At 42.9% G+C, this 21,849-nt stretch overlaps 1 protein-coding gene across 4 annotated transcripts in view; it reads left to right on the forward strand.

Annotated features, from left to right (window-relative positions):
- The window catches only part of DOCK11 (dedicator of cytokinesis 11), a 481,846-nt gene that overhangs the window by 38,438 nt on the left and 421,559 nt on the right, over nucleotides 1-21,849 (forward strand). For all 4 annotated transcript variants that reach the window (XM_073543480.1, XM_073543481.1, XM_073543483.1 and 1 more), the window contains exons 2-4: nucleotides 18,563-18,679; nucleotides 19,062-19,151; nucleotides 20,974-21,056. In XM_073543480.1, the coding sequence (XP_073399581.1) occupies nucleotides 18,563-18,679; nucleotides 19,062-19,151; nucleotides 20,974-21,056 (290 nt within the window). The remainder of the gene's footprint in view (nucleotides 1-18,562; nucleotides 18,680-19,061; nucleotides 19,152-20,973; nucleotides 21,057-21,849) is intronic.

Consider the following 21,849-nt stretch of genomic DNA (forward strand, 5'->3'; position numbering starts at 1 on the left):
ATGTGTATATATATGCGTGTGTGTATGCACGTGAGTGTATGTGCGTGCTTGTATGTGTATGTGTGGACATTATGCTCTGTGTATATTTGTGTCTGTATGCGTGTGTTTGTGTGTAACTGCGTGCATGTGTAAGTGCGTGTGGGGACATTATACTGTGTGTATATGTATGCATGTCTAGGTGTCCCGGTGGGGGTCCGGCGGCTGGGGTCCGCTGGTGGTACTGCGCAAGGGCCTGGTACCACCAGCGGGTGCGATATTGGAATACCCATCACTTGGGTATTCAAATATGGTGGTCGGCCTACTTCCGATGCGGCACGGTGGATTGTGGGATAGCGACACAATCGCTGGAAGCTGTGACAGAGTCGATTGGCAATTATATATTAGATAGACAGATAGATAGATAGAAGATAAGCCAGCAATTCATGTGCCACATTCAGTAAAATTACAGCGTGACAGGTTAGCATAGAATACATAGAATAGATATATACACATAGAATATATATATACACACATACAGTATATATAGATGTCAGTGTCATACACACATTTATATGTATATATATTACATACTGTAGATAGAAGAGAAGCCGGCAATTCAGCAGCCTCTTAGTGTAAAATCACAGCAGGAGCAGACAAGATGGAAGAGATGGATTATATACAGTATACACACATAGAATACATAGATAAATAGATGTCAGTGACACACACATATGTATATGTACCTATATTACATAGATAGAAGAAAATCCTGTAATTCTTCTGCCGTTTACTGTAAAATCATCTCAGGAGCCGACAGGATAGAATAGCTGGATAACACACAGCAAATAAATATAGAATAGGTAGATATACAGATGTGTGTGACAAGTACAATTAGTACCATGTGTGCACCTTAATGTACATGTATTTAGTTATGAAAAGATTATTTTTCTGGAAAAAAATGGTGTGGTGTCAATTTTTGTAGCCAGCAGAAGGAAAGCTGAGGGCTTTGGGACGATGTTTATAGCCTGGGAAGGGGGTAATACCCATGGAGCTTCCTAGGCTATTAATGTCAGCTCACAGCTGTATACTTAGCTGTTATGAATGAGTCACCGGAGGAGGACAAAACAAAAATGCAAGCTAAGTCCAGAAAACCGGAGAGGTTGGTAGCTAGCAGATTGCAGACCCCTGATCCTATTCACAACAACTAACAGTAGCCGTGGAGCGTTCCTACGGTGGTCCTAGATGCCTCTTCACAGCTGGAGAACTAAATAAGCCTAAAGAAAGAAAGGGGAAATCTAAACTGCCCCAGAGCAGACCCCAAAGCAATACACAGCCCCCAACATGTATTGTCGGTGAAAACAGATGAAAACACAAACACAGACAGAAAGACAGGCAGAGCAAACGATGGGGCCCAACTAACTAGATAGGAAAGGACAGAAAAGATGCTGGCTGCAATCCGCAAAAACCCTACCAAAAGTGTCCCAACACGTCTGATAGGAAAAATGGCCCTGAAGTCACTAGACTTCAAAATCCCTATATCAGCACTCCGATATATTCTGAAGACAGAGCAAAAGAGATTTAACCGATCAGGGACAAAAATGGAAATTCAGCAGAGCCCCAGCCAGGGCTGGCAGAACACAAAACTAAGCAAATCAGACAAAATCTCATGGAACAACAACAGAGCAAAACTTAGCTTTAGAAGACAGGAACTGAACTGGAGGCCAGAGCTCAGATCAGAGAAATCACCAGCAACCCTACAGGGCGTCGGCTGCCTTATATCCACTCAGAGATTCCGGTTGTCCAATCGCAATCCACCTGTTCAGGTGACAGGTTTCTCCCATCCAAATCAGTTTCACCACCTCCTTTCACCAGCAGAGGGAGTTCATCGGACATCAAATGTGAATGAGAAAATGAGCTCACAACACTTAGCCTTTACTAGCTATTGAACTGGGGGACCCTAAAAAAAATGTAGGTCCCCCTATAATTAATAACCAGCAAAGGATATGCAGACAGCTGCAGCTTATATTAGTAGCCTAGGAAGGGGCCATGGATACTCGCCCGCCCAGGCTAAAAACATCAGCTCTCAGCCACCCCAGAAAAGGCGCATCTATAAGATGTGCCAGTTCTGGCACTTAGCCTCGCTCTTCCGACTTGCCCTGTAGTGGTGGCAAGTGGGGTGATAGTTGGGGGGGATTGATGTCACCTTTGTATTGTCAGGTGACATCAAGCCCTGAGGTTAGCAATGGAGTGGCGTCAATAAGGCGCCCCCATTACTAATCCCATATTCACATTGTAAGAAAACACACAGAAAAAAGTAGTTTAATTGAAAGAATGACAGACTCCTTTAATAATCTTAATTAAACCATACTTACGACCTCGCCTAATTCCACTGAAGCCCTCATTCTCCTGTAATAAACCAAAAATAAAAAGCAACAATATCCCTCACCTCTCCCTCGTTCTATCCCATGCCGTAATCCATGTCTGAGGGAGAAATAGTTTTCAAATCCAGGAGAACTCGCCTCTGCACCGTGAGACTTTCTCACTGTGCTAGCGGGGATCTCACCGAGGTCACCACAGTTCAGCCCGGCCGGTAACGGAGCCTCAGTGACCGGAGGTAACCTCGATGACTACCCGTCACTGATGCTGCACTCGCAGCAACTCTTTCACTACTGGTTCTCATCCTGGAAGGTAGCATCTTGGCACAGTCCAGGTTGAAAACTATGGCAGGGGACAAAACGATTGACAGGTTAGGGATATTGTTGTTTTTTTGTTTTTGGTTTGTTACAGGAGAATGAGGGGCTTCAGTGGAATTAGGCGTTAGAGGAATATAACTGTTTGTTGTTTTTAAATAAAATTGGAAAACTGTGTTTAGTCTTCTAATAAAGCACTTTATTCTGGCTTTGTCTTTATTTACCATATAACTATAGGATTAGTAATGAATAAGTGTCTTATAGACGCTTCTCCATTACTAAGCTGTGGGCTTGATGTCATCTGACAATACAAAGGTGACATCAACCCCACAAATATTACCCCACTTGCCACCGCTGCATGGCAAGTGGGAAAAGCGCTAGAATTGGCATATCTAATTGTCACGCTGCAGCTCTACAGGTAAATGCAAGCTCCACAAGATGGCAGCAGAGTGGAGGGAAAGCTGAAATACTGCACAGAGCAGACCAGCAGCACTGCAGCGAGGCTACCACCAGGTGGCAGCAGAATAGTCAAACAAGCCGAGTAAGTACCAGAGAGTAGTGCATTACCAGTGGGAATACCAAACACAGAGTCAGAGGAATGCCAAAAAGGTCAGTACCGGTCAGAAGCAGAAATACCAGAAGCAAAAGACAGGAGCAGGTCAGAGGCAAAGCAGAGTTGGGTACTGAGGAGTCCAAACACACAAGGACACACAGAGACGAGACAGGCAGGGACGGAAAATACAGACACAAGCAAAGGCAGCTAAGTGCAGCAGCACAAACCAGGGGTTCTCCAGAGTCATTTACACAAGCCCTAGGCAGGAAATATAACTGACACTGCATGCAGCAAACAGTGCAGAGAAATACCCGACCTGACTCCAGAAGGAGGCAGAGAAAAATTAACCCCTGAATGACCAGACTGGGAAAAGGAGAGACAGGAGACACCTGGTCTGGATCATGACAGTACCCTCCTCTCATGGGGCGCTACCGGACCCCAGGTTTCTCAGGATAGCGCGTATGAAAAGCCTGGACCAACCGATCTGAATGGACTGATTTCGCCGGGACCCAAGATTGATCCTCAGGACCGTAACCCCTCCAATATACCAAGTACTGAAGCGAACTGTGAACCATCCGAGAATCAACAATCCGTTCCACTTCATACTCAGTTTGACCATCCACCAAGACAGGAGACGAAGGGGATGGAGACCCAGCATAGGAAAGTACAAATTACATAAGCAGAGACTTATGGAACACATTGGGGATACGAAGCGACGGAGGTAAGCTTAAGTGAAAGGCCACTGGATTGACAACCTCAATGATCTCATAAGGACCAATACACTTTGGACCCAGCTTAGTGGAAGAAAGTTTCAGACGCATGTTCTTGGTAGACAACCACACTTTATCTACTATCAGAAATATAGGTCCTAGAGATCGTCGCTTATCAGCAAAATTTTTCTGTTTGCCCTGAGCCACCCCAGTGTTCTTCTGGACCTCTCGCCACACCTCCGCCAACCGTTGAACCGCTGAATCAGCCCCTGGACACCCTGAATCCAGCCTGAAAAATTCACCAAAATGGCGGTGAAAACCGTAGTTACAAGATAACAGAGAAGTGCCAGTGGACTGATTAACTGCATTATTAAATGCAAACTCAGCCACAGGCAACAAGGAACACCAATCATCCTGCTGAGATGTGGAAAGACACCGCAAAATCTGTTCCAGTGACTGATTGGTCCTTTCCGTCTGACTGACTGTTGGTTTCGGTATGGTAGGCTGAGGAGGTCAAGCTAATACCCAATCTTTTACAAAAAGCCCTCCAAAATTTGGACACAAACTGCACCCCTCTATCAGACCCCAAATTCAGAGGCACGCCATGCAACTGCACAACGTGTTCAATAAACAACCTAGATAGCGTTTCTGCATTGGGTAGTCCTGCCAAAGGTACAATATGTGCCTGTTTGCTAAATCTGTCAACCACTACCCAGACCACAGTTTTGCCATTGGAAAGAGGGAGATCAGTGATAAAATCCATGAACAAATGAGTCCAGGGTCTATACGGAATTGGAAATGGCACCAATTCCCCGACCGTCCGGTTATGGGAACTTTTAGCACGGGCACACGTATCACAAGCAGACACAAACATGGCAATGTCAGAAGACATGGAGGGCTGCCAAAACAGTCTAGCAATAGCTCTCCGGGTGGCCGAGATTCCATTGTGCCCACTGAGAGCAGAATCGTGGAACTCCCGGAGCACCCTCAACCGATATTGAACAGGGACGAAGAGCTTGATATCAGGCAAAGACGGAGGAGCGAGAGACTAAGCCTCACGAATTTCTCGTTCCAATTCACCCCCGCAACAACCACCTCATGCTGAAGAATGGGGGAAGGAGGTTTCGGGAGGTGATATCGGATCCAAGCTGCGAGATAAGGCATTGGCCTTGACATTCTTGGAACCCGGTCGAAAGGTGATGGAAAAATTAAAACGTGAAAAAAAAAAGCGACCACTTCACCTGTCTAGTAGTCAAACGTTTGGCAGACTCAATGTAGGACAGGTTCTTGTGGTCCGTAATCATCGTGATCCGATGAACAGCCCCCTCCATAAAGTGCCCCCATTCTTCAAAAGCCAGTTTTATGGCTAATAAATCCTGATTCCCTCCATCGTAATTTCTCTCAGCAGGAGAGAATTTCTTGGAGAAAAAGGCACAAGGTCTTAAGTTAGTCAAAGTCATGGGTCCCTGAGACAGCACCACTCCCACCTCTGACGCGTCCACCTCAACAATGAATGGTTCAGACGGATCGTGCTGTACCAATACAGGAGCAGACATGAATCATTTTTTCAATGTAGAAAAGGCTACCACTGCCGGGGCCGACCAGTTTTTAAGATCAGCCCCCTTACGAGTGAGATCAGTGAGAGGCTTGACCACCTGAGAAAACCCCTTAATAAATTTGCGATAGTAATTGGCAAAACCCAAAAACCGCTGAAGACCTTTAAGGTCTCTGGGTTGCACCCAATCAACAATGGCCTGTACCTTCCAAGGTCCATACGAAACACCGTGGCAGACAGTATGAACTCCAGAAAGGACAGCTCTTGGACAAAAAATGATCACTTTTCAGGCTTAGTGAACAGAGAGTTCTCCTGTAACCTCTGGAGAACTGCACGTAGCTGACCCAAGTGAGATTCTTTGTCAGAAGAAAATACAAGAATGTCATATAAATAAACCCCCATAAAGCGCCCATATATTCTGAAAAACCACTGGCGCAAAAGGGCATGACCAAATTTTCAAACAGACTTTCAGAGATGAGAAATGCGATTTTCCACTCATCCCCCTCCCGAATACGGATAAGGTTATATGCTCCCCTGAGGGCCAACTTGGAAATCCACTTAGCCCAAGATAATAGGTTGTACAGATCAGGATAGGCGGGAGGGAGTAGATATTTCGCACCATAATTTTATTTAGTTCCCGAAAATTAAGGCAAGGGCGTAGACCACCATCCTTTTTTTAACAAAAAAAAAATCCAGCGGCCACCGGAGAAACAGAGTGATGGATGTGACCTTTGCGTAAACTTTCAGAGATATAATTTTTCATAGCAGTACGTTCCGGTTCGGAAAGATTGTACAAACAGGCCTTGGGCAATTTAGCACCGGGAATAAGATTAATAGTGCAATCATAGGGGCGATTGCAATACCTCAGCCTATTTTTCGGAAAACACGTCCTCAAAACCTTTCAGGTACTCCGGAATACCGTCCAGATTAACGGATGCCATAAGCACAGTCGAAAGACAACCATTTGCACAATTAGGACCCCATTTCACAATATCCCGAGAGTCACAGTGAATAACAGGGTTATGTAATTGCAACCAGCAAAATCCCAACACCAGTCCCGCTGGAAGATTATCCAGACCATGACATTTGTTCCTGATGCAAGGACCCCACCTTGAGGAAAAACTCTTCAGAGACAAATTTAATAACATTTTTTGCCAATGGTGTTTTATCAATGGCAATGATATGGATTGGGGTTTCAAGCCTAACTGTCCCTATCTTACTCCTGGATACCAGACTTGAGTCAATGAAGTTCATGAACGACCCACAGTCCACAAAAGCTGTAGTGGGTGTGAAACAATCCCCGCAACAAAGATCCACCTCTATCAAAAATTTTTGGAATGAAAAAAAGGTACTTGAGAGTCTGGGTGACCTCAACAATCACCCAGACTTGGCCAGTCAGTTTGTCGGTGTGCAAGAGTAGCAGTCCTTTTTCCAATGTCCCAGACTTCCACAGTAAAAACATAGCTTCCCTTCATGTCATCGCCTCCTTTCCCTCTCCTTGAGATCAGTGGCCCCAACCTCCATAGATTCCGTATAGGGCATCACTTCGGATTTAACAAGATGTATAGGATTCTCTTGCTGGATTACTCCTCTCTCCCGCAACCTCTGATCCATACGATTGGCCTGAGTCATGGCCTCCTCCAAGGAGTTGGGTGGCGGATGGAGAGCCAGAGCGTCCTTAAGATGATCTGACAGTCTTCTCCTGAACTGACATCTTAATGCAGAGTCGTCCCAAGACACTTCGGTGTACAACCGTCTAAACTCTGAGCAATACCATTCGGCAGTGAGTTTAATCTGGGAGAGACCCATGATCGTGTCCTTTGCCACCATGGCCCGGTCTGGTTCATCGTAAATAAGTCTAAAAGCCTCAAAGAACTTATCCACAGACACACGTACAGGGTCAGTCATAGGTAGAGAAAAAGCCCAAGTTTGAGGACCCTCCCGGAGTAAAGAAATAATTATCCCCACTTGTTGGCTCATCTCCTGAAGATCTGGGTCTAATGGAAAAAAGCAACTTACAACTCTCTTGGAATGTACAGAACTTGTCTTTTTCCCTGGAGAAAATATCAGGGAGCCTGACCGTAGGTTCAGGAGAGTGCAAAGAGACATCTATGGAGTCCGAAGGCTTACAGACTAATTGTGTCAAAGAACCCTGAACAAACGTGTAAAGTATAGCGTGGCACTACTACAGGGTGCACAAGTAGGTTACCCAGACCAACGTGAATAATAAAGTAACTTGGCACTCAACTGAATGATCCTTTCAAGATGAGATATTTATTTTTGCAGTCAGAAAAATTCAGTCACAAAAAGACGTTTCGGCCTACAACTGGCCTTCATCAGTCTGCTGTAGTCAATACAAAATAAAATACAGAAAAACGAAATCATAATATGTCCTCATAATCAGTACAGTGAGGCGTAATATGCGTTTGCACTTATATGTCCAGACATGTAGTATAGTACATCATAATACACATAAAAACATGAAATTTAAGCACATTAATCCTGTGATAATACATAAGGAGGACCAAGTGGGGGAGAAATAGGTAAATTAATAAAAGTTGACGGCCTACCCGACTGCTGACAATAATGAGATTTAGGCCTCATACTCACTGGCGATTAAAAAAAGGTCCGATTTCTGGACTGTAAAAAAGGGTGGAGTGTTATGCGAGTGTCATGCGATTGCTATGCGATTTTTAATCTTTCCATCCATTTTCTATCCGTTTTCCTTCCGTTTTACATCCGTTTGCAATCCGTTTTTTTTTCCCAGCAACTATTTTTCTACAGTCATTTACAGGACCATTTACAGTGTTCTATACCACAGAATGGTAATGTATCCGTTTAAAACGAATGGAAAACGGATGGTCCGTTTTTTTAATTGCACCCATTGACTTGTATTGGCGAAAATCGCTGCAAATCGCAGCATGATGTCACCCATTCACTAACAATGGTCAGAGTGCAATCCGATTTAAAATCGGATTGCAATCGTCCGATTTTATCGTCAGTGAGTATGAGGCCTAAGAGTGGAAAACTGTGCGAGTTCCTATAATAGAAAATGAGGTGGTTCAGGGTTGTCAAGACGGATAAGTGAGACTATAAAGTGCAGTACTAGAGAAATCATACCTATTGCGAGACAGTGGTTTAGAAGCCAACTGTCTCTAGGACATATTGTGCTCTATTAGATAAAACACAAGTCAGGTGAGTATATAACATATAGTAACTCATTATAGAGAAAGTGACAAATAGGAATATACACCTGGTAAATCGGGAAAATATGGATGTTGTTAAGCGGCTATGTGAATGCTTACCGTGCCCTTCCTATTTAGACAGATCTGTTATACCCCACTTGGCGTCAGGGCTAGCAGCGGATACTGCATCCTGGTTGACACGCCTCGGTACTACACCCGCACGGTAAGCATTCACATAGCCGCTTAGCCTGACATAAGCTTCTGATTTGCATTCTAAGGCCGGGGTCACACTAGAGAGGAATACGGACGAGTGAGAGGCGTTAAAAGCACGCATTACACACGGACAAATGATTCTCTATGGGTTTGCTCCCAACAGCCGTATATTTCTCGTCCGTATTCTGCGGTCCGTGCCAATCGCAGCATGCTGCGATTGTCAGCGTCCTACGCCCGTAGTACGCCAATGCAAGTCTATGGGTGCGCTAAAAATACGGATTACACACGGAACACACGTGTGACTGGCAAGAAATATGCACCCGGTGTCTTTTAGCAAAGCCGGCAATTCAGTGCGCTATACAGTAAACTCACACTGACAGGTTTAATGAAGAAAGAATAGATATATACACATAGAATACACATATTTATATATATATATATATACACTAGATTATGGCCCGATGCTATCGCATCGGGAGGATGCGATAGCATCACACCTCTTGCCATGTTAACCCTCAACACACACACTCCTCTCACCTTTCACCATCTCCACTCACTCTTTCACTCCACATACGACCCCTTCTGTCACACCGTCTCTCATACTCACGCCGTCATCGCCGCTGTTCCACGATCCCCGACATCGTCTTCCGCCGGCGCCATCCTGGATCCAGATGTTGTCCATGCCGGCGACATGTTCTTGCGGCGACGCCATCTTGAGTATCGTGAAATCCCACGATAGTCAAGATGGCGTCGCCGGAAGAACATGTCGCCGGCGTGGCGACGTCGGGATCCAAAATGGCGTCGGCGAAATCTCGCGAGTTTTCGCCGACGCCATTTTGGATCCCGACGTCGTCCTCGCCGGCGACGCCATCTTGAGTATCGCGGGATTTCGCCGATCCAAAATAGCGTCGCCGCAGGAACATGTCGCCGGCGTGGATGCCGTCGGGATCCAAAATGGCGTCGGCGAAATCTCGCAAGATTTCGCCGACGCCATTTTGGATCCCGACGTCCTCCACACCGGCGACATGTTCTTGCGACGACGCCATCTTGACTATCGCGGGATTTCGCCGATCCAAAATGGCGTCGCCGCAAGAACATGTCGCCGGCGTGGAGGACGTCTGGATCCAGGATGGCGCCGGCGGAAGAAGATGTCGGGGATCATGGATCAGCGGCGGTGACGGCGTGAGTATGAGAAACGGAGTGAGAGAAAGGGTCGTATGTGGAGTGAAAGAGTGAGTGGAGATGGTGAAAGGTGAGAGGAGTGTGTGTGTTGAGGGTTAACATGGAAAGAGGTGTGCGGTGACGTCACCGGTTACAACTGGACGGAAGTTGTTACAACCGGAAGTTGCTTAGGGCATTTATTATTATAGATACATACATACATGTCATTGTGACAAACATATATATATATTTATATTTCACAGAGTTCTTCATAGCAGAATTGCCGCTAATTAAATTGCCGGCTTCTATCAAATCATTGCCCAACCCAACATGAAATGACACATGGTTTACATTCAATAAAGCATTTCATTTCATGTTTTTTTATATGTCCCTGACTAATAATTAGATGAGGGGGTGTGTGCAAAATTTGGGAGTTGTAGTTGTTATTTTAAGGGGTTAATTCGTTGTTAAAAAATGTGTGGGCTTCCCATTGCCCTGTAGCGGTGGCGAATGGGTTAATCTAACAAAGGGTTAATGTCACCTTACAATCGAATGGTGACATTAACCCTTTGTTAGATTAACCCACTTGCCACCACTATAGGACAATGGGAAGCCCACGCATTTTTTTACAACGAATTAACCCCTTAAAATAACAACTACAACTCCCAAATTTTGCACACAAACCCTCATCTAATTATTAGTCAGGGACATATAAAAAAACATGAAATGAAATGCTTTACTGAATGTAAACCATGTGTCATTTCATGTCGGGTTGGGCAATGATTTGATAGAAGCCGGCAATTTAATTAGCGGCTATTCTGCTATGAAGAATATATATATGTATGTTTATCTCAATGACTTGTGTGTGTGTATATATATATATACAGTATATATATATATATATATGCATTCTATGTGTCCATATCTATTATTTCATTTCCGTTATAAACCCAGTCATAGGGCTCCATTATATGTCCATTTTGCAAGGCGGCGAGAAAATCTCGCCATACGGATGCCATACGGATTACATACGGATGCTGACATACGCAAAATACGCGACCACACCTTGCTTACGGATGACATACGGAGCACTATTTAGGAGTCATTCATCCGTATTACGCATGTAAACTACGGACCGTATTTTGCGTCAGTTAGTGTGACCCCGGCCTTATACCTGCGGTTCTCACTGCCTAGCGTCCTCTTTCACAGCATAACATGTGACCTGACTCTTCAATACAAGTCCACTAAAGCACCAACAGGTATTAACTCCTTATGTGACACCATATATTTTTGGGTTTCTATTTATCTTACCTGCTGTTTCTACCGCTCAGCATTCTCTTCCACAGTGTTGTATGAAACGTGCTTCCTTAATACAATTCTGACATAGCACCAACAGGTATTAATCCCTTATATGACATCACATATATACAGTTCTCTGGGTTCTCATTCATTATCAATATTATTATAATTTTTTTTTTTCCAATTTTAATTACCTTATTTTACAAAATTCTTATATGATTTATTCATGAAATCTCTATTTCTCATAGGCATATATCCCTAACAGGCATAAAGCCCTAGAGGTTTAATCTTCATTAACAACATCCATATTTTCCCGATTTACCAGGTGTATATTCCTATTTGTCACTTTCTCTATAATGAGTTACTATATGTTATATACTCACCTGACTTATGTTTTATCTAATAGAGCACAATACGTCCTAGAGACAGTTGGAGATTTTAGTGGCTTCTAAACCACTGTCTCGCAATAGGTATGATTTCTCTAGTACTGCACTTTATAGTCTCACTTATCCGTCTTGACAACCCTGAACCACCTCATTTTCCATTATAGGAACTCGCACAGTTTTCCACTCTTAGGCCGGAGTCACACTAGCGATTAAATCGGATGAATGCAATGCGATAAAAAAATCGCATTGCATTCTTGACAATGTTATTCTATGGTGCTGCTCCCATCATGCGTTTTTTTATCGGATCCGTTCCTCGGACCGAGACCGATTTTCGGATCGGATTCGCCAATGCAAGTCTATGGATGCGAATCGCATTGAAAACGCACCACACGTGTGACTTGCGATTAAATCGCAAGACTTCTCCAGGTCAACAGGAAAGACCATCAGGCATTGGCATTGGATGTCAATTTGATGCTTGGATGCGAATAAAAATTGGTTCATCGCCATAAAATGGGATGACAGACGGATCCCTGGACAAGAAATCTTTGTGCGATTTCGTACCGTAAAAATTGGACCGATTTTTTAATGGTTGTGTGTGACTCCAGCCTTAATCTCATTGTCAGCAGTCGGGTAGGCCGACAATTTTTATTAATTTACCTATTTCTCCCCCACTTGGTTCTCCTTATGTATTATCACAGGGTTAATGTGCTTAAATTTCATGTTTTTATGTGTATTATGATGTACTATACTACATGTATGGACATATAAGTGCAAACGCATATTACGCCTCACTGTACTGATTATGAGGACATATTATGACTTCGTTTTTCTGTATTTTATTTTGTATTGATTACAGCAGACTGATGAAGGCCAGTTGTAGGCCGAAATGTCTTTTTGTGACTGCATTTTTCTGACTGCAAAAATAAATATCTTATCTTGAAAGGATCATTCAGTTGAGTGCCAAGTTACTTTATTATAAAGAACCCTGAACAGACTTAAAGGGAACCTGTCACCCCCTCCAGGCGATTTTAAGTAAAAGAGCCACTTTGTGCAGCACTAATACTGCATTCTGTCAAGGTGGCTCTTTTATTTAGAGTACCTTCCACCGCAGAAATAATCTTTTTTAAAATTGGTCAGACATACCTGATATTTGACAGGGGGGCAGGTCTTTCCCCATCTGACAGAGATGCCTCACATCCATCACTCATGTCTTCCTGCGTTGTTTGCTCCGCCTCTTCATTTTTCTTTTCAAATCCTGGCGCCTGCGCTGTAGTATGTATTCTGGGGCATGCGCAGTGACCGCTGCCTGTCCTCTCTCATGACTTCCTGGCCTTCCTATCGCTTGGCCAGAGATCCCGTCCTGCAGTCGCTTATGATTTATTCACCCTGCGGGGCTGGGAATCTTGGGCATGCACAGTAGTTATCTGTGGCTCTCATGCCCAAGATTCCCAGCCCCGCATTGTGAATAAATCATAAGCGACTGAGGGGCGGGATCTCTGGCCGCGCATCCACTCAGGCGCGATAGGACGGCCAGGAAGTCATGAGAGAGGACGGGCAGCGGTCACTGCGTATGCCCCAGAATACATACTACAGCGCAGGCGCCAGGATTTGAAAAGAAAAATGAAGAGGTGGAGCAAACAACGCAGGAAGAAATGAGTGATGGATGTGAGGTATCTCGGTCAGAGGGGGAAAGATCTGCCCCCCTGTCAAATATCAGGTATGTCTGACCAATTTTAAAAAAGATTTCAGCGGTGGAAGGTACCCTAAATAAAAGAGCCACCTTGACAGAATGCAGCATTAGTGCTGCACAAGGTGGCTCTTTTACTTAAAATCACCTGGAGGGGGTGACCGGTTCCCTTTAACCGTCTCAGTAAGATCCCTCTGGAGATGATTATGGGAAGTCGCCAAAGATCTATGTTCCACAGACAAGTCCAGCATTATTTGAGTCAAATTTGACATCTGGTCTGCAAGGGTACTTAGCGAATCCATGACAAAAGAGGAAAAAGAAAAAAACCTGTCTTCGGTCAGACCGTCAAAAGGAGAGACAGGAAAAACCCGGTCTGGATCATGACACTAATAGATGTGCCTTTTCTAAGCAGCTGTGGGCTGCTATTTTTAGGCTGGGGGGCCAATATCCATGGCCCCTTACCAGCCTGGGAATACTAGCCCCCAGCTGTCTGCTTTAGCAAGGCTGGTCATCAAAAGTGGGGGGGGCCTGTTTATTTAAATAATTTAAAAAAAACAGCATGGGGACCCCTCTATTGATAACTAGCCTTGCTGGAGCTGACAGCTGAAGGTTGCAGCCCCCAGCTGTGAGTTTTGTCTGGCTTGTTCTCAAAAATTTGGGGGAAACCATGCATATTTTTTTAAAATTATTTATTTACAGCGCATGAGCGGCTGATGAATATTTCCATCATCCACTCCTGCTCTCAGGCTGAGTTCACACGTGGCGTTTTTTTCGCGTTTCCGCGGCGGTTTTAACCACGCGATTTTGCTGCGAAAACGCGAAAAATAAGCATCCCATGCATTCCTATGGGATTCCGCAATGCTGTACTAATGCTGCGGTTTTTACCGCGGCGGAATCGCTTCGCGGTAAAAACCGCAGCATGCTCATTAATTTGCGGAATCGCGGCGATCCCGCACCCATAGGAATGCATTGTTCCGCTTATTTCCCATATGTGGCTGTGCACACCATGCGGAAAGTAAGCAGAACATTTGCGGATGGTACCCACGGTCCGGAGGAGAGGAGACTGTCCTCCGGGCTTTGGGTACCATATCCCTGCAAAAAATAGAATTTAAAAATAAAAAATTGTTATTCTCACCCTCCGACGTCCCGCGCAGTCTTCCTGCTTCTCTTCACGCTCTCGTTCCCAGTAGTCCTTTGCGAAAATGCCCGCGATGGCGTCCGTTCTCGCGGGATCGCGAAGTCTCGCGGTCATTCGCGCGACGTCATCGCGAATCACCGCGAGACGTCGCGATCCCGCGAGAACGGACGTCATCGCGGGCATTTTCGCAAAGGATTACTGGGAACGGCTGCGCGGGACGTCGGAGGGTAAGAATAACACTATTTTTTATTTTTTTTACATTCTATCTTTTACTACTGATGCTGCATAGGCGGCCTCAGTAGTAAAAAGTTGGTCACACTTGTCAAACACTATGTTTGACGAGTGTGACCAACCTGTCAATCAGTTCTCCAAGCGATGCTACAGATCGCTTGGAGAACGCTAGCATTTTGCAAGCTAATTACGCTTGCAAAATGCTAGTTTTTCCGCGGGAAAATCGCGGGAATTTAAAATGCGATTTTCCCGCGGACTGGAATTCCGGAATTCTCGCGGTAATTTCCGCGAGAGTTCCGGTACGTGTGCACTTAGCCTCACTGTTATTAGCAGCAGCAGGTGTCGGATGATGGGAGCAGTAGTCCCATCAGCTGACACCAGTCACCGAAGGTAAACTTTATACCTCCAATCACTGCTGAGTGCTCACACTGTCTTTTGACAGCATGAGAACCGCAGCTCTCTAACCGGCGGGGATGGTTTCACCGCCAATCAGAAGAGGTGTTTGCCACGCTTTCATGCATATGACAGCGTGTCAAACACTATATTGTCGGGCCCCCCCATTCAAGTGAATGGGGTTCTGGTCCGCCCTGCTGGATGACAGGCTGTATTGACGCATCAAGCAGCCTGCCATCTAGATGGATGTAGCGGAGCTGACTGTGAGGTCACATCCTGCTGTCCTTGACTTTTCTGCAGCAAATACGCTGCAAAAAAAGTCAGCCTGCATATTTGTACTGTTTTTTCACCATCCATTCATGTCAAGGGGTGAAAAATGCTGCAAAAACACTGAAAGAGGTAACATGATGTGTAAAAAAACCCCCTGCAAAGCACAAAATCTTGATGACCAAAAAAACAATGTGTGTGCAGGAGATTTCTGAAATCTCATAGGCTTTGCTGGGACTGTAAAAAGCAGCTGAAAATTAGCATTAAAAAAATGCAGCAAAAACACCCAGTGTGAACTTACTCAAATACAAGCGATAGTCTCTTCTAACCATTGTGACAATGTACATGTCTTTTTTCTTGAAACAGGAAGTTAGGGTAAGTGCACACGTTGCGGATTGTGCTGCAGATTTTTCCATGCGGATTTGGCTAAATCCGCAGGTAAATCCGCAGGTAAAAAGACTTGCGTTTTATCTGCGGATTAGCCTTCTGTTTGACACCTGGACAATGGAGCAGGTGTAAAACCGCTGTGGATTCCGCACAAAGAATTGACATGCTGCGGATCTGAAACCGCGGAAAAATCCACAGCATGTGCACTGCGGTTTTCATTTTCCATAGAAAATAAAGATACTGTACAATGCAGCAGAAACTTCTGCGGATCCGCAGGGCCAAATCCGCAGCGTGTGCACACACCCTTAGGGTCATAAAAATTGCCTGTGCCAGTGTGAAAATTGCAGGATTTCATTTCTTATTTTTAATACAAATTGTGATATGTAAAAAGAAAAAAATAGCAGAAAAATACATTTGATAGAGTAATTTAACCAATAGATTATTTTCTGATGATATCTTCCCTTTAAGTTCCAGCCTGATAGTTTTGTTGTAGATATTTTTGCTTTTGAAAATGTGTTCTATGCATTAGAAAGGGTAGTTTTCTGCTATGTGTGTTTGAATTTCTGTAAACCTTCAAGTAAATGGAATAGTTGGAGAAATTTCTGTGAATAAAGTTTTTTATGATGTAGCATTGTATTTATGCAATGAAACATAAATCAGTTTGTAACTTTAATCATTTTCTGATTCTGCAGTGTTTTCTGTATGGTAAAATAGTGACTGAGTCTGCTGTTCTAGCTTTTGTGTAGTAGGAAAACCCCTATAAGTTCATTTCTGCAGGCTTTTTAGGGTTTTGCCATTTTTGTCCCATATTTCAGCATTAGCTTTGTAATTTACATACTATATCATCTGAACCATTTATTTTTTAGATCTGTGCCTAAGTGTAAAGACACTTTTACATATTTAAAATATATGGTACTTCTGCTTTTCTCAGGAAATGTAAATGAGCCCTGCTTGTTTAGGGTCATGTTTGTGTTTTGTCGCTAAGGAAATTCGGCCATACTCTAACCACAACATACTGTTTGGTTTGCCAACAGCTTGCAGAAAAGGGACTAAGTGAATGTTAGGACTTGATTACATTAAACTAAGGAGCCAATTCATCAGTTTTTGCCAGATTCTGGCATAAGACTGATATATCAGAATTTTTTTGTGTAATTTGTAATTGGGCGTTTTTACACTTGTACCTGCTAGCTACGCCAACGTTTCGAAGAGTAGGTATATATGCAAATAGCATTAAGGTTTGGAACCACACAGGGCCTCGATGACAACAGTGGACCTATGTGGGCCTATAACTTCAAGAAGTCATACCTCAGAATTGATGATATTAAAGGGAATTTGTCAGGCAGCTTTTTCTACCCCATCTGAGAGAAGCATGATGTAGGGGCAGAGAGCCTGATTCCAGCGATGTGTCACTTTCCGGGCTGCTTGCTGTAGCTTTGATAAAATCCCTGTTTTATCTGCTGCAGATCCAGCAATTCTCTGAATGTTGAGCTCTGTATAACCCCGCCCACACTACTGATGACAGCTTTCTGTGTACACTGTGCATAGGCAGAAAGCTGCCAATCAGTGGTGAGAGCAGGATTATACAGAGCTCATGAATATGGAGGACTACATGGCAGCAGATTTACTAGTCCTCCAATGATCTCATACTGATAAAATAATGTTTTTTTATCAAAACTACAGAAACCAGCCCAGTAAGTGACATATCGCTGGAATCAGGGTCTCCGTGGCTACATCATCCTGCTTTCAAATTAGGTGGCACATATTTTGAGTCAGATTACCTTTTCAGAGCTGCTTTGTATTTATAGAGATCATGCAAAGTGTAAGAAAAGCTGTAAACATGCCATGGTACTAAACAAGAATTTTAGATAAATTTTCCTTTAGGAAAAAAGCATGTATTTTTAGAATTTGTCACGATTTGTTGTGCAGTATTTGAGAATATATTATGTAACTTGTGTGCATTAAAATGTGATAAACACTTTTGCCGTTTGCATTTTTCAGTGTTGGTTGCAGCCACTGACACATTCCCAAGAACTGTCAGCCTGGTTTCAACCACACTGTCTACAAGGGAGATCAGATAATAATGACAGACTCAGATCTTCCCATGTAGTTTTCCACTGCTGATAATTTCCACAAACCTCAAAATAAATTTTCATCACAAAAATTGGGATTTTTGCTTTCCTATGAATACGGCATGATGTCTTTAGAGTTTCCCGTTAAACCAAACTGCAAAGTGAATTAAACGCGAATAAAAGAAAACTGGCCACAAAGAGGGTTTGTCGCTTTGGAGGTCTCGGCCTATTTACAAAATGTTTGCCGTGCTCACTGCTTTAAAATAGGAACTGTGCAATACTTCAATTTTTTGTTTAATGCTAGTGTTGGTAAATGTAAAAATTTGCTATTTTTTGCATTAATGCCACTTCCGCGACTTTTCAGAAAAGTTGTGCACAGTTAGCTACTGCTAGTAATGCAGCTACATCCAGCATCTTTTGTCAGAAAAATTGCAAAGAAAGTTGTGCAAACTCACTCCAGTAAGGGAGACAGTGTAAGAAATGGAGCAACATTCCACAGAAATACAGTATAATGCATATTACGACGAATACATTTATCAAACAACATCATCTCTTTGTTGAATTTGGCACAAAGAACGGCAAGGCAGCAACAAGGAAAATTACTTTAAAAAGTCCCTTCGTAATAAGTCCTTTCCATACCATGTTCATTTTTCTTATAGGAGAAGGCAAGAGTGGTGGAACCCATAGACTATGAGACCGTTATTTCACAAAGAAAAGCTCAGATCTTCAGTGATCCACATCGAGATATGCTGATGTTTCCCATGGAGGATGTCTTTGTGAGTATTCGGCGTGTACACTTGTTCTATAGATAATAAAAAAAAGAAAACGTGGCTGTAGCTCACAGTCTAGCAACTTGTTTGTTGAAAATCAGGAATTATGAATTTTTAATCCGGTGTGCGGCATCTCCTTGAGCAAGGAGCAATGGTAGTATATGTCAAAAATCGATAAAATTCCAGCACTTGGTGTAAAAAAAAAAAATCCTATGTTCTGCCGTGATTAAAAACACATATGGTGCTGTGGTCAAAAGCCCAGATTGTTTTTTTTAGACCATATGCATTAATTTTATCTATTTATTTATTTTTTAAGATTTTAATTTGTTTTACTCATTTGTATAAATATGCTCAAGAAAGGTTTATGGTATTTTTCCTTTATTGTAAGATTTCCACAGTGGGACGTCAGCATAGAACCATCCAATCAACAGTACCAGATGATGCTGAAAACAAAGCCAGAAGCTTGTTTGTAAAGGAGGTGCGTAAAGTTTAGTAATCACGCATGCGAGTCTGTCTATAATTAACATGGGAAATCACTAAACAATGTCTTTACTTCCAAGAAATGTCGATTCACATTCCTGTCTCAAAGAAGTAATATTTTGTCTGGAAATGATTGCGTTCTCCATTGCCAAGCACATGGTACGGCAGTTATCAGTTTGTTATCTCAGATTGGTAGCTCTTGATGATTTCTTTTGGGGAATCCGTGACAAGGATCAGGAAACCCTAAGGCCACTTTCACACCTTCAGTATTTGGTCAGTATTTTACATCAGTATTTATAAGCCAAAACCTGGAGAGGAACAATCAGAGGAAAAGTATAATAGAAACCCATCACCACTTCTATCACCCACTCCTGGTTATGGCTTATAAATACTGATGTAAAATACTGAACGTGTGAATGTGGCATGAAGAATTAAGAAAAAGCTTGCTTGCAAATCATTAAGTGAAGAACATCTTTTCTACTATTTTAGCATTCTCTATAGTTATTTATTCACAATATTTGTATAACTAGTCTTTAACCTCTTAACATCCAATGACGGACATAGTCTTTCATTGGACGCCTCCCCCTCATCGCCGGAGCCCGCACCTTTTCCAGCATATGACAGATGATCTGATCAGCTGACATGTTCTCCTAACAGCCGCGGGTGAAATTGCGATTCACCCGCGGCTGTTAACATGTTAAATGCGTCTGTCAAACTCTGACAGCGGCATTTAACATGGACGTGCAGGAAGCGCGTCCTTTTCTGTTCCCATCGGCGCCCATGACCGTGGGTCGCCGACGGGTTGGCATGACAACCCAGGTTCAGGAGAAGACCCCTGTGGTTGTCATTGCTGCATAGCTATGAGCGTCACCTAGTGGTCGGCGCTCATAGCAAGTGAGCATTTCTGATACATAGAGCATCAAAGTGACTATGTAAGACATCTGTCTTTAATGCAGGTATCAAGTTGATTAGGAACGTCTAACTGGTCTGTAGGAGCCAGAACTGGTTAGTAGGGGATTAAATACTTATTTCTCACTACTAAATGCAAATAAATTTATATAATTTTTACAATGTGATTTTCTGGATTTTATTTTTGATATTCTATCACTCAATGTTAAAATTAACCTACCCTTAAAATTATAGACTGTTCATGTCTTTGTTAGTGGGTAAACTTACAGAATCAGCAAGGGATCAAATACTCATTTCCCCCCACTGTATATCGCAGGCAATAAACTAATAGCCACAGCGTACTAGGCCATTCTAGATGTATATCGTGGCCTTTCATGCACTTTATGACTAGATTGCTGTGCTTAGCAAATAATGTACAGCTATATGGTGCATCACGTTTATTGTGTAGCGCCTGATAGTTGGTTTAATGTCCCTTTTCCTCCACCCTACTGTCCCTTAAAGAAGCGTTTTCAAATTTAAAAGTTATTCACGATCCACGGGATAGGGGATAACTTCACGATCGCTGGGGGTTCGACTGCTATGATCTCCATCAATCCAGAGAACTAAGGCCAGATTGACATAACGTTATGGCCGTCCGTTTAATGCATGCGTTAAACAGACTGCGTTAATGCTACTCTTCTTTTGATCGCGCTTGTGCAGGTTTTGGAACATCCACACATTACACATTCAGGAGCTTTTATGACATCCTATTCTTTTATATGGAGGTTGATACAGTATTAATTTGGGACGGGTTAACATCTAGATAAATAAATGTTTTTTAGGTTACTGAATAGGAATAATATTATTCATGTTTTTATCTCTATAAATATACAATGAAACACCAGTATAAATCTGTATATTTATTGTTTTAGTGTATAAAATATTACAGTTCAGACTGGAAAGTGGTGAACTACAAATATGAGGAATATTCAGGGGATTTCAGAGCCTTGCCTTGGTAAGTCCTGTAAGGTTTGTAAAAAAAAAAAGCAAAAAAAACCAAAACTTCACAAAACATTGGATATGAGACTTGAACATGTAAATCTAATGAAAAGATTATGTCATTTTTTTATTTTTTAATGTCTTTAATGATCAACATCTAAAATATAAAAACCCGTCCATAGCTTTTGATGCCATCAATTGCTTAAATCTTGTCTAGATTGGAATCCCACATAAATATTGACTCATAGTCCTGGGATCCGCTGCTTTTATCATCCTCTGGGAAGCACCAGTGACAGAAGTGGTAATACATGGATAGTTACCATGTATAGACAGGCGATATGTGCAAAATATCAACATTGCTATTTACATAACTGTTCCTTTCCCTGGTGGATTTTATAAGCTGCTGAGCTCCTATTTTTGATTCTTGAATTCTTGAAGGCTGCTGTATGCTGAGAACATTGTACGCAGAGAGGCTGCAAGAAATAAGATCACAAGTTCTTTTGTCTGGGGGGCTGTGCTTCACTGGAGCTGTGTGAGAGAAATATCCAAATCTTTGGATTTGTGGATCTTTATTAATAGTGGAGATTGGCAAATGAGTGGAAATGCTCGTAATGTCCTCAGATGAGTGGACATGCTTGGGAACATGTGTATGTATCCTGTCGTGGCCAAAAGTGTTGAAATTAGAGTTGAGCGACTTTGGTCGGATCGGGTTTCATGAAACAAAATTTGAGTCGGATGAAACTGGTCCGACTAGGGCAAAAAAAAGTTGGAGTTTCGTCCGAAACCCGACCCCAATGCAAGTCAGTGGG

Source organism: Dendrobates tinctorius, unplaced genomic scaffold (assembly GCF_039654945.1).
Source record: "Dendrobates tinctorius isolate UK_male_01 unplaced genomic scaffold, ASM3965494v1 ptg000133l, whole genome shotgun sequence".
NCBI classification, from domain to species: Eukaryota; Metazoa; Chordata; class Amphibia; order Anura; family Dendrobatidae; genus Dendrobates; species Dendrobates tinctorius.